The 20,073-nt window shown below is 43.8% G+C and overlaps 1 protein-coding gene across 4 annotated transcripts in view; it reads left to right on the top strand.

The window, feature by feature from the left end:
• The window catches only part of Csmd2 (CUB and Sushi multiple domains 2), a 560,352-nt gene that overhangs the window by 301,946 nt on the left and 238,333 nt on the right, over window positions 1-20,073 (top strand). For 3 of the 4 annotated variants that reach the window (XM_041651748.1, XM_041651747.1, XM_041651746.1), the window contains one exon: window positions 2,373-2,494. The exons of the other annotated variant lie outside the window; for it this stretch is intronic. In XM_041651748.1, the coding sequence (XP_041507682.1) occupies window positions 2,373-2,494 (122 nt within the window). The remainder of the gene's footprint in view (window positions 1-2,372; window positions 2,495-20,073) is intronic. 4 annotated transcript variants of the gene reach the window in all.

Raw genomic sequence — 20,073 nt, 5'->3', positions numbered from 1 at the left:
AACTTGCTGGTCGGCCAGCGTAGCTAAATTGGCAAGATGCAGTAAGAGATTTTCTCTCAAAAGCTAAAGTGGGAAGTGATTGAGTAAGACGCCCACGTACTCCTGAATGAATGTCGTTAGAGACACACATAGAAGCTTCAAGAAAGCTAGACTAGCACTCGTAACCTGGGAGGTAATCCTGACTATAGAGAAAGGAAGTGAGTGTGACATTGAGTCTGGCAGACCCGGGACCTGAGACTGTCCCTAGCACAGGAGTCTCCTGTCTGTGACATTGAGTCTCACAGACCCAGGACCTGAGACTGTCCCTAGCACACAGTCTTCCTGTCTGTGACGCTGAGTCTGGCAGACCCCCTTTGTTGAATCCTGTCCCTAGCACAGGAGTCTTCCTGGCTGTCATGTATAGCTTCACACCAGAACTCACTGAGATGCTGTCACCTCTCTCACTTGGAAGGGAAAGAGTCAGGGGCAGAGAGGGGGTCCTCACTCCTTCCGGCCTGAACAGCCAGATTTAGACTGGAAAGGCTAAGTTGCTGAGACCCCAGGGTTGGCGTGTCCTCATCTGTGCCATCCTCCCCAAGTATGACCACAAAATGAGAGGAGCAGTTGGATACATAGGAGAGCATGGGGACTGGGGTGTCAAAACCCAGTTCAGGGGCTGGGGAGGTGGCTCAGTGGATAAGGTAGTTGTCGCGCAATCATGAGGACCCATGCAAAGGCTGGGTGTGGCAGTGCACACCTGTAACCCCAGTGCTAGGGGTTTCTGGGGGCTTGCTGGCCAGCCAGCCAGCCTAGTCAAATCAGTGAGCTCTGGGTTCCGATGAGTTGAGAGACTCAGTCTCAATAACTAAGCTGGAAAGCAATGGAGAAATCTGCCCAGCATTGACCTCTGGTCTGTGCACACCCAGGAACCTTCACACAGGCACAAAGAATAAACTCGATCCATATTTAACTCAGTTTTTGGGGGGAGGAACACCAGTGCTGACCCAGAGCCCCTCAAAACAGCCCTGTAACTATGCCTGCTGTGCTCGTATGTGAGGGCTTTTGGGGTCTCACCTATGCCTCCAGCTTTGGCTGTGGTCCTTGAGAGAGACGGGGCCCTGCTGACATTTTTTCTTAACCCAGATTCTGGCTGGCCCATAATAAATGTTGGAACTAATGAGCATGGAAATCAACGCACACAATGAGTAGTGATTCATTACACTTGGGAGGGGGCCCTGGGTCCTGCTTCTCAGACCCCTCAGGGAGGGGCTCTCTGGGAAAGCCTGGAGCTTTGTCATGCCTGGCTCCACACAGAGGAGCTTCCAGAAGTTTGAGGTCATCAGCCAAAAGCAACTCTGACAGCACGCCCATTTCACATGCTTAGGCCTATTGAGTTTGCGCACTCCGTCTTTACTCTTAGGCACTCTGCCTACAATTGGAATGAATTACCATGTGGGCGATGACAGCCCAGGCTCACGGAGCCCTTTATTAAAATAGCCGTGTGCTAACGTTGAAAAATGGGGTGGCTAAGACTCCGAGCACATGGTTTCAAACGGCAGCCAACACCTAGACCCAACGTGGAACCTTAAATGAGATCAATCACCCCTTAATCTAATTAGTTTCGAAGCTATTTTAAAGAGCTTAATTAGATTAAGCCGTGATTGATAACACTTTATATCTACTTGAGGAGAGCACTTCTAATTCACCTTGAGTCTTTACGCTTCCAGTCAAAAGCCTGTTCCAAGGCCTGGGCTGAGTAGGGAATGGAGGAGAGGAGCAACAGGCTGCCTCTGAAGCCACTCTGGTGACTGGAGCTGGACCGAGTCAGGCCTTTTGGTAGAGTCCCCAGGCACAGGCATGCTGAGCCCAGTAGGGTGGCCCTCACTAGGACATCCTGAGACTCTAGTTCGGGAAGCCCACAAGGAGGTCGAGGAAAGGACTGAAGTCAGGCTACTTGGCACGCAGTCTAGAGGCTACTTGGCACGTAGTCTAGAGGCTCAGAGCACATCACTGGTTTGGAAAAATAAGCCTCAAGAAGGGATGGCACAGGATACTCGGCACGTCCCTAGGTGCCTGTGACCCACCCAGCCCTGGTCTGCGCACTCTCTAGAAAGGTGAGCTGCCTTCTCTCGGTGGAGCTGGGGGGGGGGGGGGAAGAATAGACTTCAGGAGAGTGTTGAGTCTACCTTGGCAGTTCATCACTGCCCATAAGACAGTGCTCCAGGCACTGTGGCGTCCTCTGAGCCTGCTGGGAAAGGTGGGCATGGGTGGTGGTAGCAGGTGGATCCTGGGTAGACTCTGTCCAGGTAGCGTCGCTTAAGGGCTGTGCGTGGGAGATGGGAAGGGCTGTATCTGCTCTAAACTGAAATGTCTATCTTATCTCCTCTCCACAGCCCGGATGTGTGATGCCCACCTCCGAGGCCCCTCGGGCATCATCACTTCCCCCAACTTCCCCATTCAGTATGATAACAACGCCCACTGTGTGTGGATCATCACAGCACTCAACCCTGCTAAGGTAAGGCTCCCACGGTGGGGAACCAGGGTCCTGTGGGCAGGCGCAGGTTAGGGACAGATTGCCTACAAGGGCCTGCCAACCCACCAACCTCCAGGTGGTAACTTCTCTGCAGAGAATCTCCATCTGCTTTTATTGAATTTAAGAAAACTTAATAAGCCATAAGGAGGTTATAAATAACATTAATTCAAGAAACACTGAGTATCCCTGTCCCTGCATAAGAAGCAGAAAAGAAATCAGCTATCTTGATGGTGCTCCACCCAGACCAACCGTCTCCTCCTCAGAACCTTCAGACATAGCCATGGCCTGAAGTGTGTTTGTTATTCTTGTGCATTGCTTGTTTATTATACTCAACTGTGTGTCCCTAGAGAACAAAGCTTCATGTGCCAGTATTTGAACTGCACATGCATGGAATCTTTTTTTTTTTAATGAACGTCCCTCACCATTTTCCTAGGTTGTGTGCAGTCCTACTCTCTGTCATCCAAAACCTTTCATGTATTCATTCCTGTCACATGGGAGGGCTTTGTTGTTGTTGTTGTTGTTGTTTTGGGTTTTTTGTTTTTTACAATTCCAAATATATTTTTGTTATCTTTTAGAAATGTAACAGTCTTGCCAGGGTCCACAATAGCCTGTCTGGATCATTTGAATTCTGTCTGATTTGTTGATATGGAGTCCTTTGGTCCATGAATATGGTATACCTTTCTATTTGCCTAGGGTTTCTTTAGTGGCTCTCAATAAATTTGTCTCTATTACAACTCTTACTCATTTCTTGATATATTTGCTCCTAAATACTATCTATATCTTATGTCTCATTAATATAACAGTATGATTCGTATAAACATAAATCATGACTCTCAAAATCCATCACTACATGTTTCTTGATGCTCATTCAAAAATGTAATCAGTTTTTGTACTTTGATTTTCTTTATAAAGAATAAATATCTTGAGGCCGTTTATCCGAGATTTCCTTGGCACTGACTGTGTTTATAGACAGCTGACATCTGCAAAGAATGACGGTTTCGTCTCTTCCTATCCCATCCGTTTATCATTTGTGATGGTGGTGGATTGATGTTGAGCGAAATCTGTTTCTTCACTGTTCTGTGTGATGTTTCCTGGAGAATGTTTCTTTTAATATAGAAAGTCTCCTTTGGGGCTTGGGGGAGTATCTTTCCCATCCTAGTTCACCAAGGCTTTTTATTGAGGATGGATGTTGAATTTTATCAAACAACATCACACACCCACGATACCATCTTTGTTCTGCTCCTTGATTCTCATTCTGTAGTGAGTAGTGTTTGTTGGCTCTTGCGACGTTACCGGCCTCATTCCTAGGTCCTCTACTCACCACTTAAATGTGGACACTGTCATGCTCATCATCTTTAATTTAATAATAATTTAATCTTATTTAATAATGTGTTTCTGTTTTGTGAGGTCTGGTCTTTTATTTTATCTTTGCCAAAAGTTTGCATCAAAAAAAAAATGCTGGCTTCATAAAATAGTTTGAAAACTGTTTCCCTCTGCCTCCTGGGATCGTCAGGGGGAAATTGCAATAACTTTTGCCTTCAAAGTTTCGTGGGCTTTTTCAGCCAAAATGTCTGGATCTGGTGCTGGGGGATTAGACTCCAGGTTCAATATCTGTGATGACTAAGAAGTAATCTAGGTCAGTTGTTTCTGTCTTGAGTTCATTTAACTAAAATTTCAAAAGTAGTATAAAAGTATTCTGTGTACAGTTATGCTTACTGATATCTGCTAATATTGTGCTTTTGTGTTATTTTCCCTTTTTGATTTACATCTTTAAAAAACTCAGTATTGTCAAAAGCTTCATACCTGCTGATCTCTCCAAAAAACTGAGTTTGATTTTGTTGCCGTGCCTTTAAAAACATTTGCTTCATCTATTTCTGTTCTTCATATTTTCTTATCTTCTGTGTATTCGGTTTTATTTTTCGTCTAGCATTTTATTATTCCTGCTTAGTCCATTATTTTCAATCTTATTTCAGCATCTAAAGCTACAAATTTTTCTCTGAGGATTGTTTTGACTATACTTCTACAAATTTATATAAGCAACACATATACATATATTTGGAGAGAGCACATAGTTGCAGCATTTAGTTCTGATAGTCCCTAGGTTTTGATTTGTATTTTTAAGATTTATTTATTTATATTTTATATTTGGATATTTCATCTCTCTCTCTCTCTCTCTCTCTCTCTCTCTCTCTGTGTGTGTGTGTGTGTGTGTGTCTGTGTGTGTGTGTGTGTGTGTATGTTTGTGTATGTGTGCCTGGCATCTGAGGAGATCAGTGTTGTGGGGGCACTTGTTGGTTCCCTGCCACCCACCTAGCTTAGACTTGAAATAATCATACAGAAACTGTATTAATTAAATCACTGCTTGGCCCATTAGCTCTAGCTTCTTATTGGCTAACTCTTATATTAATTTAACCCATTTCTATTGATTTGTGTATCCCCATGTGGCAGTGGCTTACCAGCTAAAGTTCTGTCTGGCTCCGGCTGGGCTACATAGCTTCTCTCTCCCTCTGCCTTTCTTCTCCCAGCATTCAGTTTAGTTTTCCCCGCCTAGTTCTGCTCTACCCTATCAAGGGCTCAAGACAGTTTCTTTATTCATTAATCAATAAAAGCAACACATGGAAAGAAGGACCTTCCACACCAGGTCAGAAGATGGTATTAGATCCCCTGGAACTGAAGTCACCATGTAGGTGCTGGGAACCAAACCCAGGTCCCCTGCCAGTACAGCAAGTGCTCTTAACCACTGAACAACCACCACCACCCCTTTCTAATTTCCTTTCTAACTTTGGTACTAAAGAATGAACCCCAGGCCTCACACATGCTAAGTAAATGCTCTTCCACTGATCTACACCCCTAGCCCTGTTCTGAATATCTTCCATTTTCCATAATTGGTTCCTCTTTCAATCATGAGTTATTTAGAAATATATCTGGACTTTGAAACAACGAAAATCTTCTGATTATAAAGTTTATGTTTAGGAAAACTATATATTGAATCACTGAAATCAATTGAGATGTGAAGGCGTAAGTCACAAACAATGCAACACCAATTCGGGGTTATGATTATTAGGGTGGTATTTATTTAAAGGGGAAAAAACTTACAGATCACTGTCCCAGGCAACAGCCCTCTACGCAACCAGGAAAGGAGTCTAGTCGCAGGCGGAGCAGGAAGTGAAGAGAGCGAGGAGAGGGAAGTGGCCGCTTTTTTAAAGGGAGAGAAACCACGCCCCAGTGGGCTGGTACCTCAGCGGTGATAGGCTGGAGGAGTGGGAGGACCTCCCGCAACACCTCCCCCTTTTGTTTAAATAAGAGAGTTCTAAACCTACTATGAAATTATATACAATAAGTACAAATATCCTATTCTAACTAGCTTAGGTCTTATATAATAAATAACTTGGCCAAGTCATGAGAGAAAGTAACTACATTTATATAGTCTTCAACCCCATCGAAGATCTGAGAAGGGAAATAATGTTACCTGGGTAATTAGGAAGTTCAGTAAAACAACTTCCAAAACATGCAACAAATTACAGAGACAACTAGCTACCTGGGCAATCACCCAAAGTCACATTAGCAGCGTTGAAGCAACCAACTTTGGCTAAGGCCTAACATAACTGACATACCATTTTCTAAGGCAAGCAACTTTTCAAAACTATCTTACCCTGTCTTGGCAGGATATGACAGTCCTGTTTTATCCATTGATGCATGCTCTGTATCTTTGTCAGTTGTAGAGGTATGGGCATTTCTTTGCCCAAACGCCAGTTCTGCCAAAAAGAAAGGCTCCAGGTGGAGTGTCTTTGGTGCTCAACATTCTCTCGGGAATAGAGTGGTGTTGCCAGGAGCAATTGTGTCTCACTACCACAAAACTCTGAGTTAGATTAAAGGCCATTTTCTACAGCTCTTTGAAGAAGTTGAAGATTATCTATCTATACTGAGTATAATCTCTATATATCTAAAGAACCTGATTAGTCTATTATAAATGACAAACTTAGATGACTATTAGTCTATATAATTCTCAATATCTATCTAACTTAAAGACTAAGACAATAAACGACTGTGAAACAAATGAGGACAATGACCTCCATATATAAACAATGTACAAATAAACATTGCAGTAGGTAAATATATATCAATACACAATCATTATATAAGTATCTTAATCAGAGGTAGAAATGTACACTGCAATATGGTAAATATATACAATATATATATATATATATATCAATACAATATATGTCAATACATAAAAAATGTTTTAAACAGAGGTAGAAACATGCATGCGTACAATAGTCAATATAATTTAACTTTGTATCAATATACAAGAATCTATACCAATGTATTTGTCTAAAAACAGTAACTCACAATTACAAATCTATTATCCCATCATCCCTCTTTTTTTTTTTTTTTCAATATGATCCCTGAGCGTATAAAATTCCTCCCCCAACCCTCAATCATATACTAATTATAATCAACCCCTAAATGATGTCCCTAAACCCAAGGGCAAGTTTTATTGGGAAAGGGGACGTCGTCCTCTAGAATTACTTCCAGCTGTCATGGGGGCGACGTTCTTTCTGGGGGATCCTGTGAAAGTGAAATGATGGTTAAATTTCAAGATCAATGTCTTTTAAAATTGCCAATAGTCTCTGAGTATTTTGTGCAGGTCTGGCCAAAATGTTGTATAAGATGTGCACCATTTCAGCTAACCAAGTTGGAACTGTCTTGTGCAGCTGGTACCAAAAGCAGGTCTTGTAGTAGCGCTATCAGTATCATGACGTCATATCAACCAGGTGGAGTCGTTGTTATGGGGCCCCATCTTCTTCCTGGAAACTTCAAATGTCACTTCAGGAAAAACTCATTGTTCATTATGAAAAACTTAAACATTAATCATATAGACATATATAGACATATATATATATTCAAAGAAAGACATGATAGATATATTCAATGAAAAGTATGATAGATATGAAGAAAAGCAAAGATGTTTTCTAAACTCATATTTCTTTCTTTCCCATATCATGGCTCTTGACATGAGACAGAAACTCCAGAAACTCTGGGTTTTTCTCTTACTAACAGGCTTGGAATTGGAGAGGGACTGAGCCAGAGTCCAACTTCAAAACCAGCTTTATAAATTTAGAAATATGGTTTAATATTACTTACACAATCCATTCAGTTGTCTTGATATTTCCTATTGGGCAGGTATTTTTCCATCTGTCAGTATCCAAACATCCAGGGTCCCTTGAATTTCTCAAAGATGAGTGTTTTCCTGTGGAGATAAGAACAGAACCCTGCCCCCATTCTATGTTTTTCTTACCACCTGTATGAATATCATCATTGTGGATGAGTTGTCATTTCTCCTTTCCAAGAGGTTTCTCCTCTTCAAATCGAAACTTTATTAATTTTGATGGTATCCACAATTTTTCTTCTCCTGTGGAAACAAGAGCAAAACCCCTTCCCCAACGTAGCACATCTCCTGGCTTCCACTGAGAGGTCAGCACATCTTTGAAATAAATCGGTTGATTTAGTTCAGCAGACTTTTCCATTATCCAATGTCTTTCTGCTGCTGTCGTTCCTTTCTCATTAGCGTTAAGAAAATTCAAGGTTAATAAAGCATTATGTAATCTATTTCTGGGGGTATTTTCAGTCCCTTTCTGTTTGTTCAGCATATCCTTTATAGTACGATTTGATCTTTCTATAACTGCCTGACCTGTAGGATTATTTGGTATACCTGTAATGTGTTTTATATTATAATAATCAAAAAAGCGTTTCATTTTCTTAGATACATATGCTGGACCATTATCTGTCTTTATTTGCGCAGGTATACCCATGATGGCCATAACTTCCAATAAATGTGTGATTACTGAATCAGCCTTTTCTGAGCTCAGGGCAGTAGCCCATTGAAAACCTGAATACGTGTCTATGGTGTGGTGTACATATTTTAATTTACCAAATTCCATAAAGTGGAACACATCCATCTGCCAGATTTCATTTCTCTTAGTACCCTTTGGGTTACTCCCTGCAGGCAACGGTGTTTGATTATAGAAAGAACAAGTAGGGCATCTCTTTATAATGTCCTTAGCTTGTTGCCAAGTAATGGAAAATTCTTTCTTTAGGCCTTTACTATTGACATGATGCTTCTTATGAAATTCCGAGGCCTGCAACACACTTCCAATCAATAATTGATCAATCTCAGCATTGCCTTGGGCTAGAGGACCAGGCAGACCTGTATGGGACCGGATGTGTGTTATATACATCGGACAAAGCCTGTTCCTGATTATGTCTTGTACCTGGATAAACAATGAAGTCAACTCTGTGTCATCTGGTATAAATTCAGCGGTTTCAATATGCAAGATAACTCTTTCTGCATATTGTGAATCTGTAACTATATTAAGAGGTTCTTTAAAATCCCTTAGCACCATAAGAATGGCATATAATTCTGCCTTCTGGACAGAATTATAAGGGCTTTGTTCCACCTTACTCAATTCATCTGACTTGTAACCTGCTTTCCCTGATTTATTTGCATCAGTATAGAACGTACGGGCTCTAGTTATTGGAGCATCACGTACAATTCTAGGAAGAATCCAAGAAGTTCTTTTTATGAGATTAAGTCTATCACTTTTGGGATAGTTGCTATTAATTTCTCCCAAAAAGTTAGCACAAGCTCTTTGCCACGGTTCATTGTCTTCCCATAACTTTTTTATTTCTTCAGTAGTAAAAGGCACTATAATTTCTGCTGGGTCTATACCTGCTAGTTGACGAAGTCTCAGCTTACCTTTTATAATTAATTCAGAGACCTTTTCCACATAAGTTTTTAATTTTTTACTTGGTTTATTAGGTATAAATATCCACTCTAAAATAATATCTTCCCTCTGCATTAGAATCCCTGTAGGAGAAATTCTGGAAGGCAATATGACTAGGATGCAGCTAAGATTTGGGTTCACCCTATCCACATGTGCCTCCTGTAATTTTTCCTCAATCATTGTCAGTTCCTTTTCTGCTTCAGCTGTCAGTTCTCTTGGACTATTCAAATCTTTATCACCATCTAAGGTTTTGTTTAAATGAACTATTAGATCAGGTGTTATCCCAACAGCTGGTCGTAGACTGGAAATGTCTCCTAACAATCTTTGGAAGTCATTAAGAGTCTTTAACCGGTCTCTCCTAATTTGTGCCTTTTGCGTTTTAATTTTCTCTAACCCTATTCTGTAACCTAGGTAATTAATAGAATTTCCTCTTTGAATCTTTTCAGGGGCAATTTGTAATCCCCACCTAGGCAAGACTTTCTTTATTTCTTCAAACATCCTTTCTAAAGTATCTTTATTTGAATCAGATAATAAGATGTCATCCATGTAATGATAAATGATGGACTTGGGGAATTGTTTACGAATTATTTCCAATGGCTTACTTACAAAATATTGGCACAGTGTAGGACTATTGAGCATACCCTGTGGGAGGATAGTCCACTGATATCTCCTATTAGGCTGAGAATTATTATAAGTAGGCACTGTGAAGGCAAATTTTTCTCTATCCTTTTCTTGTAACGGTATAGTGAAAAAACAATCTTTCAAATCAATAACTATAAGAGGCCATCCTTTTGGTAACAGAGAAGGCAAAGGAATTCCAGATTGTAGTGGGCCCATAGGTTGAATTACTTTGTTGACAGCTCTTAGATCTGTCACCATTCTCCATTTACCAGATTTCTTTTTTACAACAAACACAGGAGAATTCCAAGGGCTGGTTGATTCTTCAATATGGTGAGCATCTAGTTGCTCTTGCACCAGCTGTTCCAATGCCTGTAGTTTATCTTCAGCTAGAGGCCATTGTTTGGTCCATATTGGCTTCTCAGTTAACCATTTTAAAGGTAGGGCCGTTGGTACCTCTAAAGGTTTGGTATTTGCTGTATGTTCTTGTACAGCCTGAATGGCTGGTGACCTTTTTCCATAATACCTCATCATATCCTTCCCAGAATTATGAGTTCCTGGAAATACAGGAATGTTAATCTGGGTATTCCATTGCTGTAGCAGGTCACGGCCCCATAAATTTATGGCAATATTGGCTATATATGGCCTTAGTCTTCCTATTTGCCCTTCGGGCCCTATGCATTCAACCCATCTTGTGCTTTGTTTTACACGAGATAGGGTTCCAATTCCCAGGAACTGAACATCTACCTCTTGAAGAGGCCAATTCGGATGCCAAGATTCTGGGGTAATGATACTTACATCCGCACCTGTGTCTAATAAGCCTTCAATAAAAGTGCCATTTATACAGACTCTTAGCTTTGGTCTTTGATCATTAATAGAAGTCTGCCAAAATATACGTTTACTCTGTCCTATTGGGTTTTTTGACTCATCCTCCACACGTAATTCTTCATTTAGACCAGTATTACTTTTTACAGCAGAAATTGGAGCTTTTAATTTTCTTGGTGAGGCACGTTCTCCACTGTGACTGGGAATGACTGGGCTACTGTTGGCTTGGGGGCCTGCGAGAGGCCCCCCAAGGAGTTTCCCGATGATATCGGATTGCCCCGTCTGTCTGTTGTTGACCTACATTCGTTGGACCAATGCCTGCCTTTACCGCATCTCCTACATATACCTGAAGGCCGAGGTCTCCTATTTTTGTCATTCCCAGAAGAGATATTATTCCTAGAAATTCTTTGCCTGCAATTCCTTTGCAAATGTCCTAATTTACCACAATTAAAACACCTGGCAGTTTGATGTCTCCTCATTGCTTTGGAAATCGCTTCTCCTACCCAAGATTCATCATTATAGCTAAACGTCTCAACATTCATCGTATGCTGAATCCATTCATCCATAGGTGCTGATCTAGACTTTAAAGGCCCAATTATCTTTTTGCATTCTATGTTTGCATTCTCAAAAGCTAGAGATTCAAGAAGTATTCGTCTAGCTTCTGGGTCTGTTACCCCTATGTCCAGAGCCTTAATTAATCTTTGCAAAAAGTCAATAAAGGGTTCTCTCTGTCCCTGCCTAATTCTGGTATATGATTCAACCCTTTTTGCTGGATCTTGTATCCTATTCCAAGCATTTAAAGCTGCTTGGTGACATAGACACAGTACTTCATCGTCATAAAGAGCTTGGACCTGTGGATCAGCATATTCTCCTGCACCAAGAATTTGATCTTGGGAAACCTCAATACCTTTTGCTCTTCCTTGCTGTTCCATATGTTTGGATTCTTCTCTGAAATAAATTCCAAACATCAAGGAAGGTCCATTATCTAAAACTGCAGACACTAACTGATGGAAATCATGGGGAGTAGCTCTAGCATTAGAAGCCCAAGTCCTTATCATTTCCTTTACATATGCATTGTGCAAGCCAAAATTAACAACAGCTTGCTTAATTTCTTTCAGATCATTCATTGCTATTGGCGTCCATCTAGCTTCTCTGACTCCCTTTGAGCCTTTAGAAGTTGATGCTTTTTCAGAATTAAGTATAGGGTATGTCGCTAGAACCCTGGGTAAGCCAGTTCTAATAGCTGGTGGAGGCCTTGTATCCTGTCCTTGTGCCTCCTTACTCTGTTCACCAGCTGCAATAATTTCCCCAATCTTTTCAAATCTTTTTATCATTGTCTCTCTTAAATCCTGAATCTCCTGACCTGTATATATCTCCAGTGATTTCACTGAGGTATCAATTTTTTGGTCCCCATTCTGCACCTGTGATTCCAAAGCTTTAATTTTTTCCTTCAAAGATAACATGTCCTCCTTAAACTTTTCTTGTATATCATGTAGATTCCCATCTTGGAGGTACATTCTGTCTGTTACCTTATCAAAACTTTGTGATAAAGTCTGAACGTCAAATTCAACAGCCTGAACCCTTTCAGGTAACTTTCTAATTCCCTTGGATATGGAATCAATTTTGTCTGTCATAGTATCCACTTGTTCAGATAACCTCTGATTTTCAATAATTTTAATCCTGTCAATTAGTTGTTCATTATTAGTTCGTAAAGATTCTATCATTTTTAGGAGTGCCATATTCTTCCTTAATGATAGAATATGGAAAAGAAAACTGAAGGCTAGTAACAAGCAAATTAAGGTATCCCCATAATCATATAAACCTTGTATGATGTAATTCATTGTATTAGTAAATATAAATTTACTAATCCATTGTATTAGTGAAAACAAAGCAGTAAAATTTGCGTTAGAAACAAAAACTGCAATATTACCTATTATCCAGCAGGTGGCGCTGTTGCAGAGTCGCGGTGAAAACATGGTCCTGTTTCAGTGCCTTAGTAGATGTTAAAAACTGGAAAATGCAAGTTTCTCAACAAAGTAAATGTAATTAAATCAATTCCTGAGACGGAACCAGAAACCCAGAATCCAGGGCTAGAGAAGAGCAATCTGGAAGCCGCTTATGCCTCCACGTGACAGAGTCACCCTGAGGGGTTGCAGCTTTCAGCAACCACGTGCTCTGGTTCGTGCCACTTAAGAGCTGTACTCGCAAGGGAGATTTAAAAATGACTCAGAAAAGAGCAAACCACGCGGCCAGAGACTACGCGGGCCTGTGGAGTTTAAATCCACGTGGGGAGTCCAAGGCCGCTGGCGGCTGAGGAAGGGGAGGGCTCCCGCCAAGCCGAACTAAAGCCCGCCAAGCCCGCGGCCGCCAAGCTGAACTTGCGCCCGCCAAGCCCGCAGCCGCCAAGCCGAACTTGGGGCCGCCAAGCCGAACTCGCGGCTGCGAGTGGGGAAAGGAGAGGTTCTAAAACCAAACGTTGGGCGCCAAAATGAAGGCGTAAGTCACAAACAATGCAACACCAATTCGGGGTTATGATTATTAGGGTGGTATTTATTTAAAGGGGAAAAAACTTACAGATCACTGTCCCAGGCAACAGCCCTCTACACAACCAGGAAAGGAGTCTAGTCGCAGGCGGAGCAGGAAGTGAAGAGAGCGAGGAGAGGGAAGTGGCCGCTTTATTAAAGGGAGAGAAACCACGCCCCAGTGGGCTGGTACCTCAGCGGTGATAGGCTGGAGGAGTGGGAGGACCTCCCGCAACAGAGATGTATTTTTTTTGGATCAGAAGTGGTTATTTTCAACGTGTTCTACGGGTGCTTGAAAAAAACGTGTTTTTTCAAGGTACATTTTGTAGCTTTTGTGTTGTAATTTCTCCACCACGTCAAGTTTGTTGGTTGTGTGTGTCTTATGTCAATTGACTTTTTTTGCCTTCTTAATCAATGCCCTATGATGGAGAGATATTAAAATCCCCCACTGTGACTGTGTCTGTCTTTCTTTGAAGCTCTGTCGATTCTTGTGTCCTGTATTTTGCGACTGTGTAATTAGAGACACAAGTTGAACACTGCACGCTTTCCTGGTAGATCAACTATTTCAAAAGAATTATGTAATGACTCTCTCTTGTTGGTAATTTTTTTCCTTGACACTTCCCCACTCCCCACCCCCAGCAATTAGATCAAGTTTCTTATTATTCTATTCAATTACTTTCAACCTTTACTTCATACTTCTTGGTGTTTTGTGCATAGCTGTTTTTTTTTTAAACTAATAATCTTTTAACCAGAGAATTCAGACTATTTAATCGTATTATTTAATCATATGGTTCTGTCTATTAGAGTTCACTTAAAAACTCTGGCAATATGCATATGCATTTAATAAGTCCCAAGTTTTATAATCTCGTGTTTCCTTCTTCCCGAGAGGTCAGGGCTCTGAAAACACTGCATCTCAAGTGGCCAAGCTGTTCCCTGCTACAGGGGTTTCCCGAGTCACACCATGGCCTCTCACGCTCTGCCCGTGTTACCGTTTAATAAACCAGCACTGGTTCAGGCTTCTGGTTCAGGCTTCCCTGTGTGTTCACCGCCTCCCAATTTCCAGTGGCTTCCATCACGGTCCTACTCCGGAGAATTTCCTTCTTCCTGCTCCATCTCCTTGATGTTGCAGCCGCGTTCCCCTTGCCAGCAAGCTTTCTGAGTTCTCTTCCATCTTGGGATATTCTCTTTAGCCAGCTCTTAGGAGAAGACCCCTGGATGTTTGAGTCAACAGTTTCTCTGCGAGTGTATTTATCACTCTGCTGTATGCACTTCCAGTTTGTCATCACGTCCTTGCATGGTGCCATTTCTGTCTACTTCCTGACCTTCTCCTCATCCTTCTGCCCAGCATTTCACTGCCCGTGTCCAGATGTGGGCATCTCATACAGCTTCCTGTGAGTTCACCAAGCTTCTTGGATCTGTGGCTTGCGCCTCTCCTTCAGTCCTTGAAGTGTTTAGCCGTGTGTTTAGCCATTATCTTTCTCACTGTCACTTCGTCTTTATTGCTCCCCCTTTTTAAGGGGTTTGAAAAAAGTTCATTTTCCAGCTGGGCGCTGGTGGCACATGCCTTTAATCTCAGCACTCGGGAGGCAGAGGCAGGCGGATCTCTCTGAGTTCGAAGCCAACTCAGAGACTTTGTCTACAAGAGCTAGTTTCAGGCTCCAAAGCTACAGAGAAACTCTGTCTCCAAAAAAAAAAAAAAAGTTCGCTTTTCTCTGTGTGTCTTGTGTGTCTTGTGTTTCTTTGATTCACATTTTTCCTCTCCTCTGGTCGCTTATTCTCTTCCTAGATGTTAAATTCACTCACCGAAGACCAATCGTAAATAACATTCCCTTGTGGAGCCATCACTGGTCCTTTTGACATGTTCTTGATCACATTTCCCCATCCTCGGATGCTGAGAGCTTTCATCGGTTTCTAACGAAGGCTCTTTTGTATTCTGTGTCTGTTGATATGAAGTCTGTACATTTGATGTGGGGGTCAGTTTTCGCCTCCCATGACTCCCAGAACCATGTTTCAATCTATGCTCTTTGACTTCTGACTATATGGCTAGAATAGTCATAAACTTCAGGGATTATTTGAGACTAAGGCAGAACTTGCTTTCTTTTGTTTTGTTTTGTTTGTTTTTCCATGGGGAGTTTGTATTGGACTGTGGCTGGTACTGGAGCCCTTCTGGCTATAACCCCATTTCAGATTTATGATTTCATCACAAAGGTTTCAAACTGCATAAGGAACATAAAGAGTCCTATGCAAGGACCCCTGGTTATCATGGGCAGTCAAGGGAGGTCTTGCTTTCTGCCCTGTCAGTGTCAAGGGTTGAGCTTTGCAGCTTTCTGCTCCGCTCACAGGGCAGATAGGCCAGGTGAGAGCAGACAGACTGATTTCTGGTTCACCCACAGACTGATTTCTAGTTAACCCCCCTGCTGCTTTACACAGGGGTGTCCCCACCTTGGGGACCTCTGGCCTCTGGCTCCTGACCCTTCTTCAGAAGTTCCTGAAACCAAAACTGCACGTCCCTAAATTTCAGCAGTGCACTCAAGGCCAAGGCTGGCTGTGAGCACCAAGTTATCCTCGGAGTCCCCATGCTTGCTCCAACAAAATGGCCGCACTCCAGGCAGGGGGCCTTAGACAGCACACCTTCATTTCCTCAAAGGTCTGCTGGGTAGCAGGTGTGATCAAGTTGCTAGCATATCTGGCTTCTGCAGAGGACTCTATCAGGCTTGTAAGCCCCCTACTGATCTTGTCCTTCCTTGCCCTTACCTCTCTACATACAAAGAAGCCCTTCAAGACTGCTGCCTGCTCCTCTAGCTCCTCCTTCTTTGAAGACATCATGCCTCTCTCTCTAGGACTCCCTTTTAGAACCCCATTTACCTTACCTACCACTCTAGAAGGCCTGACCCCTAATAAAGTCCAAGGGGCTTCCACATAGGAATTGAAGAACAATAGCGTTCAGTCTCTATCATTTTAAGGAGCTTTTAAAATTGTTTTGTTTTTAAGTTTTAGCCAACATTTCAAAGTCTTTTAGTTCAAGTGCCTAAGGTCAGAGCACAGAAAACACAGGAAGCTGGTTCCCCTCCACAGCATCTTACAAGGAAAGAGTCACGTTTTACTACCTTACATTGTAGAGAAACTGTTTGACAGGGAAGGGCTGCCAGGGCCACGTGGAGTGAGAGTAGATCACACGAGCTTGCTACTGTAACATTGTTTGGTGGCTGGACAGAGGGTTCCTCTTCAACATAGTCGAAGACGTTAGCTTGGTTTTGTTTTGAACTTGAAGGTTATGGTAGGAGAAAGTCTAGATGAGGCTTAGAAATTCTCTGAGGAACACTTTGTGTCCCTCATTAGGCAATGTATGAAGCCTTGGGACCCCATATTGGCTCTTCCACCACATGTCAAAGAAGAGGTTGCTCCAGCCTCTGCTCCTGGAGCCAGGTTCTCTGAAGAGAAAGAAGGCCCTTCCAAAAAGAAGGTTGCTCCTAGCACCTCTGCAGGTCTTAAAGAAGTTTCCAGAAGTGGCTGAGGAAGACCAGAAGGGTTTGAGAGAGCCAGACAAGCTTTCTCTAGAAGCTAGCGCTTTCTCTATACGTCTCAAAGAACCCCCAGGACCCTGGTATTGGGTAGGAAGGGAGCCAGAGAGCACGCCCTGCAGCAAGGTGGACTTGGGCGGATATCTCAAAGCTGCAGCACTGAAGTGGCCTCCTGCTGGCAGAGGGGCAAGCGCCCACTTCCTAAGCTGCTCCTGGAAGTGGTACCTGAGGGAGCCACCCCAGGACATCTCCTTCAGCAGAAAAGCCCGCTGACTAAGTCCCCAGTGGGTTTTAAGAGATGGCCGTCTGCTTGGTCACCAACTCCAGGTACACCGTCTGCTTGAGATTGCTAGCAGTACAGATGTGTGCGTGACCTAAAAACTAGAGTACAGAGAAGGCCAGCCGGAAGGGGGGACAGGGTACTGGGGGAAACCCAGAAAGGCAACACTAACTAGTGTGTCAGAGGTGCTTTCACAAAGGAGACCTTTGAGCAGGGCTGTAAGGATGGGTAACTAGGAGGGAGCTCAGGGCAGAGCCCATGCAAATGGTGCTGAGGTTGGAACAGCCTCTGAAAATGCAAGTTTTTCCCCAAGCCTGGATCAGCCACTGAAGGAAGGACAAACAGGAGCCACATCATGAGGCACCCACGAGCTCAGCCCGGAGGTTCAGATTCTATGCTGAAGTCAAAGAATGCGAAGCTGAATGTATCAGACTGTCGTTAATAACAATTATAGATAGCTTTTGCTGTACATCTATTCTGTGCCAGCCATCGAGCAAATGAATCCCTCTATATAAACGATCCATGGCATTTTCTTAATTGCATAATGAATTAGTTTTTAACAGACCTACCAGATGGGTGAGGAAACCGGAGTACAGCTCGGTTAAAGGTTGGAGATGGCTAGCGCGCATGGTCGGGAAGTGGCAGGTCCGACCTCCATCTTTCTGGCTCCAGTGTCCGCAGTCATAGCTGTGACGCTCTCTGCTACTGACTGGAAAGGTGCAGATGGGAGCTTCTGGGTTTGGTGCTGTAGAATAAGCAGGGTAGGGTGAATCGGAACAGCCTTGGAGGGAGGGAACTTGGACAAAATTCCCAGGGCAGCAGTGGAGGGGAGCAGAGGGTATACCAAGGAAGCAAGACCGTTTAGGAGGCCGGTGCCCTTAACAAAGTGGGAAGGTGGTGCCATCAAACGGGGGCAGATGAGAGGTATAGAGGATAGGATGGGTACAGTGACTGATCAGGGTAAGAGTGGAGATAGGGGCAGCTCTTATTCAACACAGTGTCTTAGTTGATGGGCAGGGTGCTTGGCACACCACAGGCATTCAACATCTACTAACTGAGTGAGCAAATGAACAGCTAGCTTGAGCCAATGAGGGACTAGAAGTTGATAATTCAGCTTGGGAGAGTGCTTGCCTTGCAAGCGTGAAAAGCTAAATTTCAGCTGCAAAACCCATATTAAAAGCCAGGCATAATGGTGTGTGATTATTTTCTTAATTCCAACCCTGGGGTTTGCTGGCTAGCTAGCCTGAGTCCCAATGAGAGACTCTGTCCCAAAGAACAAGGTAGATGGCTCAGGAAGATCACTTGAGGCTGTCCTCTTGTCTCCATGTGTGTTTGTGAACAGGCATGTACATACACATGAACCCAGGCCCATGCTTGTACACACATCTTCACACACACGTGTACCCTTCCTCTCATATACACACATGCATCCATACACACATGCACACACACACAGAGAATACAAAAGAAAGAACATGCCACGCAGGGCAAAGGAGGAACAGACAGTGGGGTACATCTGTGCACTCCATGAATGCTCTGTGCACATGAATCTAGGTGAGAGAGAGGTGTCATTGCTGGCCCATGGGTAGGAATAGAAGCCCAAGGAAGGAACATAATTTCTTGGAAAATGAAAAGAGATCTGGGAGTTTGAATGGATCTGGGCACCGTGCTTGTACGTGGAAGAGCCATGGGGAGGGAGGTTGAGACTCAGATGGGAAAGCAGGGCTTCCCCAGCTAGGACATGTCTGGCAAGGACAGTGGAAGAAGACTGAGGGGGTGGCTGGCCTTGGTCTAGGCGGGACATTTGTCAGAGTGGAGCCTGGGTGTGGAGCAGACAGCAGGGCTGGGGGTGCGGGCAGGAGGAGGTGAGTCACTGGAGGCTGAGAACAAAGATGCCTTGACTTGGCAGCGAGTGGCCCAGGACACAGAGGGATGGCGATATCTTGAGGCATTCTTTGTTTGGGATATTGACTGGAAACTAGAGGCCAAGGGCAGGCCAGGGCCGAGGAAGCAACGAGACTCAGAGTGGAGAGGTGAGCAGAGGCAGGTATTGAGATCTGAGTACTTCTGGCTAGGCAGGGTGGAGCCAGGGTGGAACACTATGGATGTCTCCCTTTGCAAAGAGCAGGCACGATAGCAGGTGAATCTGGGGCATGGGGACTGGGACATGTTGGGAGAGCAGTTACGCTCCGCAGTCAGCTGAGCTCATGAAGGTCCCTCTTGGACTTGTGGCCTCTCTGTTGCTCCTGCTAGCTGTGCTCAGAAAGGATCTGGGAATGTTCCAGGCCTGCAGGGGGGAGCTGTTGGGTATTTGGATGCCCATGAACCTGCATCAGCATGAACACAGGAACAAAAAACCTGGAGGTTCCACACCCCGCACTGTGGAGACAAGAGCACAGTCGCAAAGGAGAGCCAGGCAGAGGGCCCTCCCTTCTCAATACATTAGATAGACATTAGGAACCCCACTACCTAGCCTCCCAAGAGCTTGGCAGAGCCAAGGAGAGGGGAAACAGTTGTGTGGTATCCTTGGGCAATGCCAGGCCAACTTTAGGCATTCAGGTCACCCAAGTTCTTGCTATGTTCATCTTAGCGCCAATATAATATCTGCCTACCATGGTATTCCTTGAACTTGACTCACCATCAGAAATGCCAAGGAAGGCCGTCCTGGTGCAGATTCCCAAGACCATTCCTCACAAAGAACACCTGGAGGAGCAGCGCTGTGCACACCTGGGGCCTTATGTTATGGAGCACTCAGGGTCCCGCCAGCCAGGCTGTGATAAACAGGATTCTCCTCCTTCCAGCCAAGCTCTGATCCTGCTCCCGATACCCGCCCCAGAAGCCCCAGTGCCAGATACCTTGAACTCTGGTTGAAAGACATGCCTGGCCCTTGAAGGCCTCTGTCTAGCACCTCAGAGGTGTGTCCCTGTGCCTTCTCCACCCCTCCGGGCTGGGGAGATGCCAAAGTCATCTCTGTAAAGCCTCCATCACTTCAACATGCCCAGCTCCC

Source organism: Microtus oregoni, unplaced genomic scaffold (genome assembly GCF_018167655.1).
Source record: "Microtus oregoni isolate MIOR12 unplaced genomic scaffold, Mior012 000005F_ref0000423, whole genome shotgun sequence".
Lineage (NCBI taxonomy): Eukaryota > Metazoa > Chordata > Mammalia > Rodentia > Cricetidae > Microtus > Microtus oregoni.
This window is presented reverse-complemented; position numbering and strand designations above follow the sequence as displayed.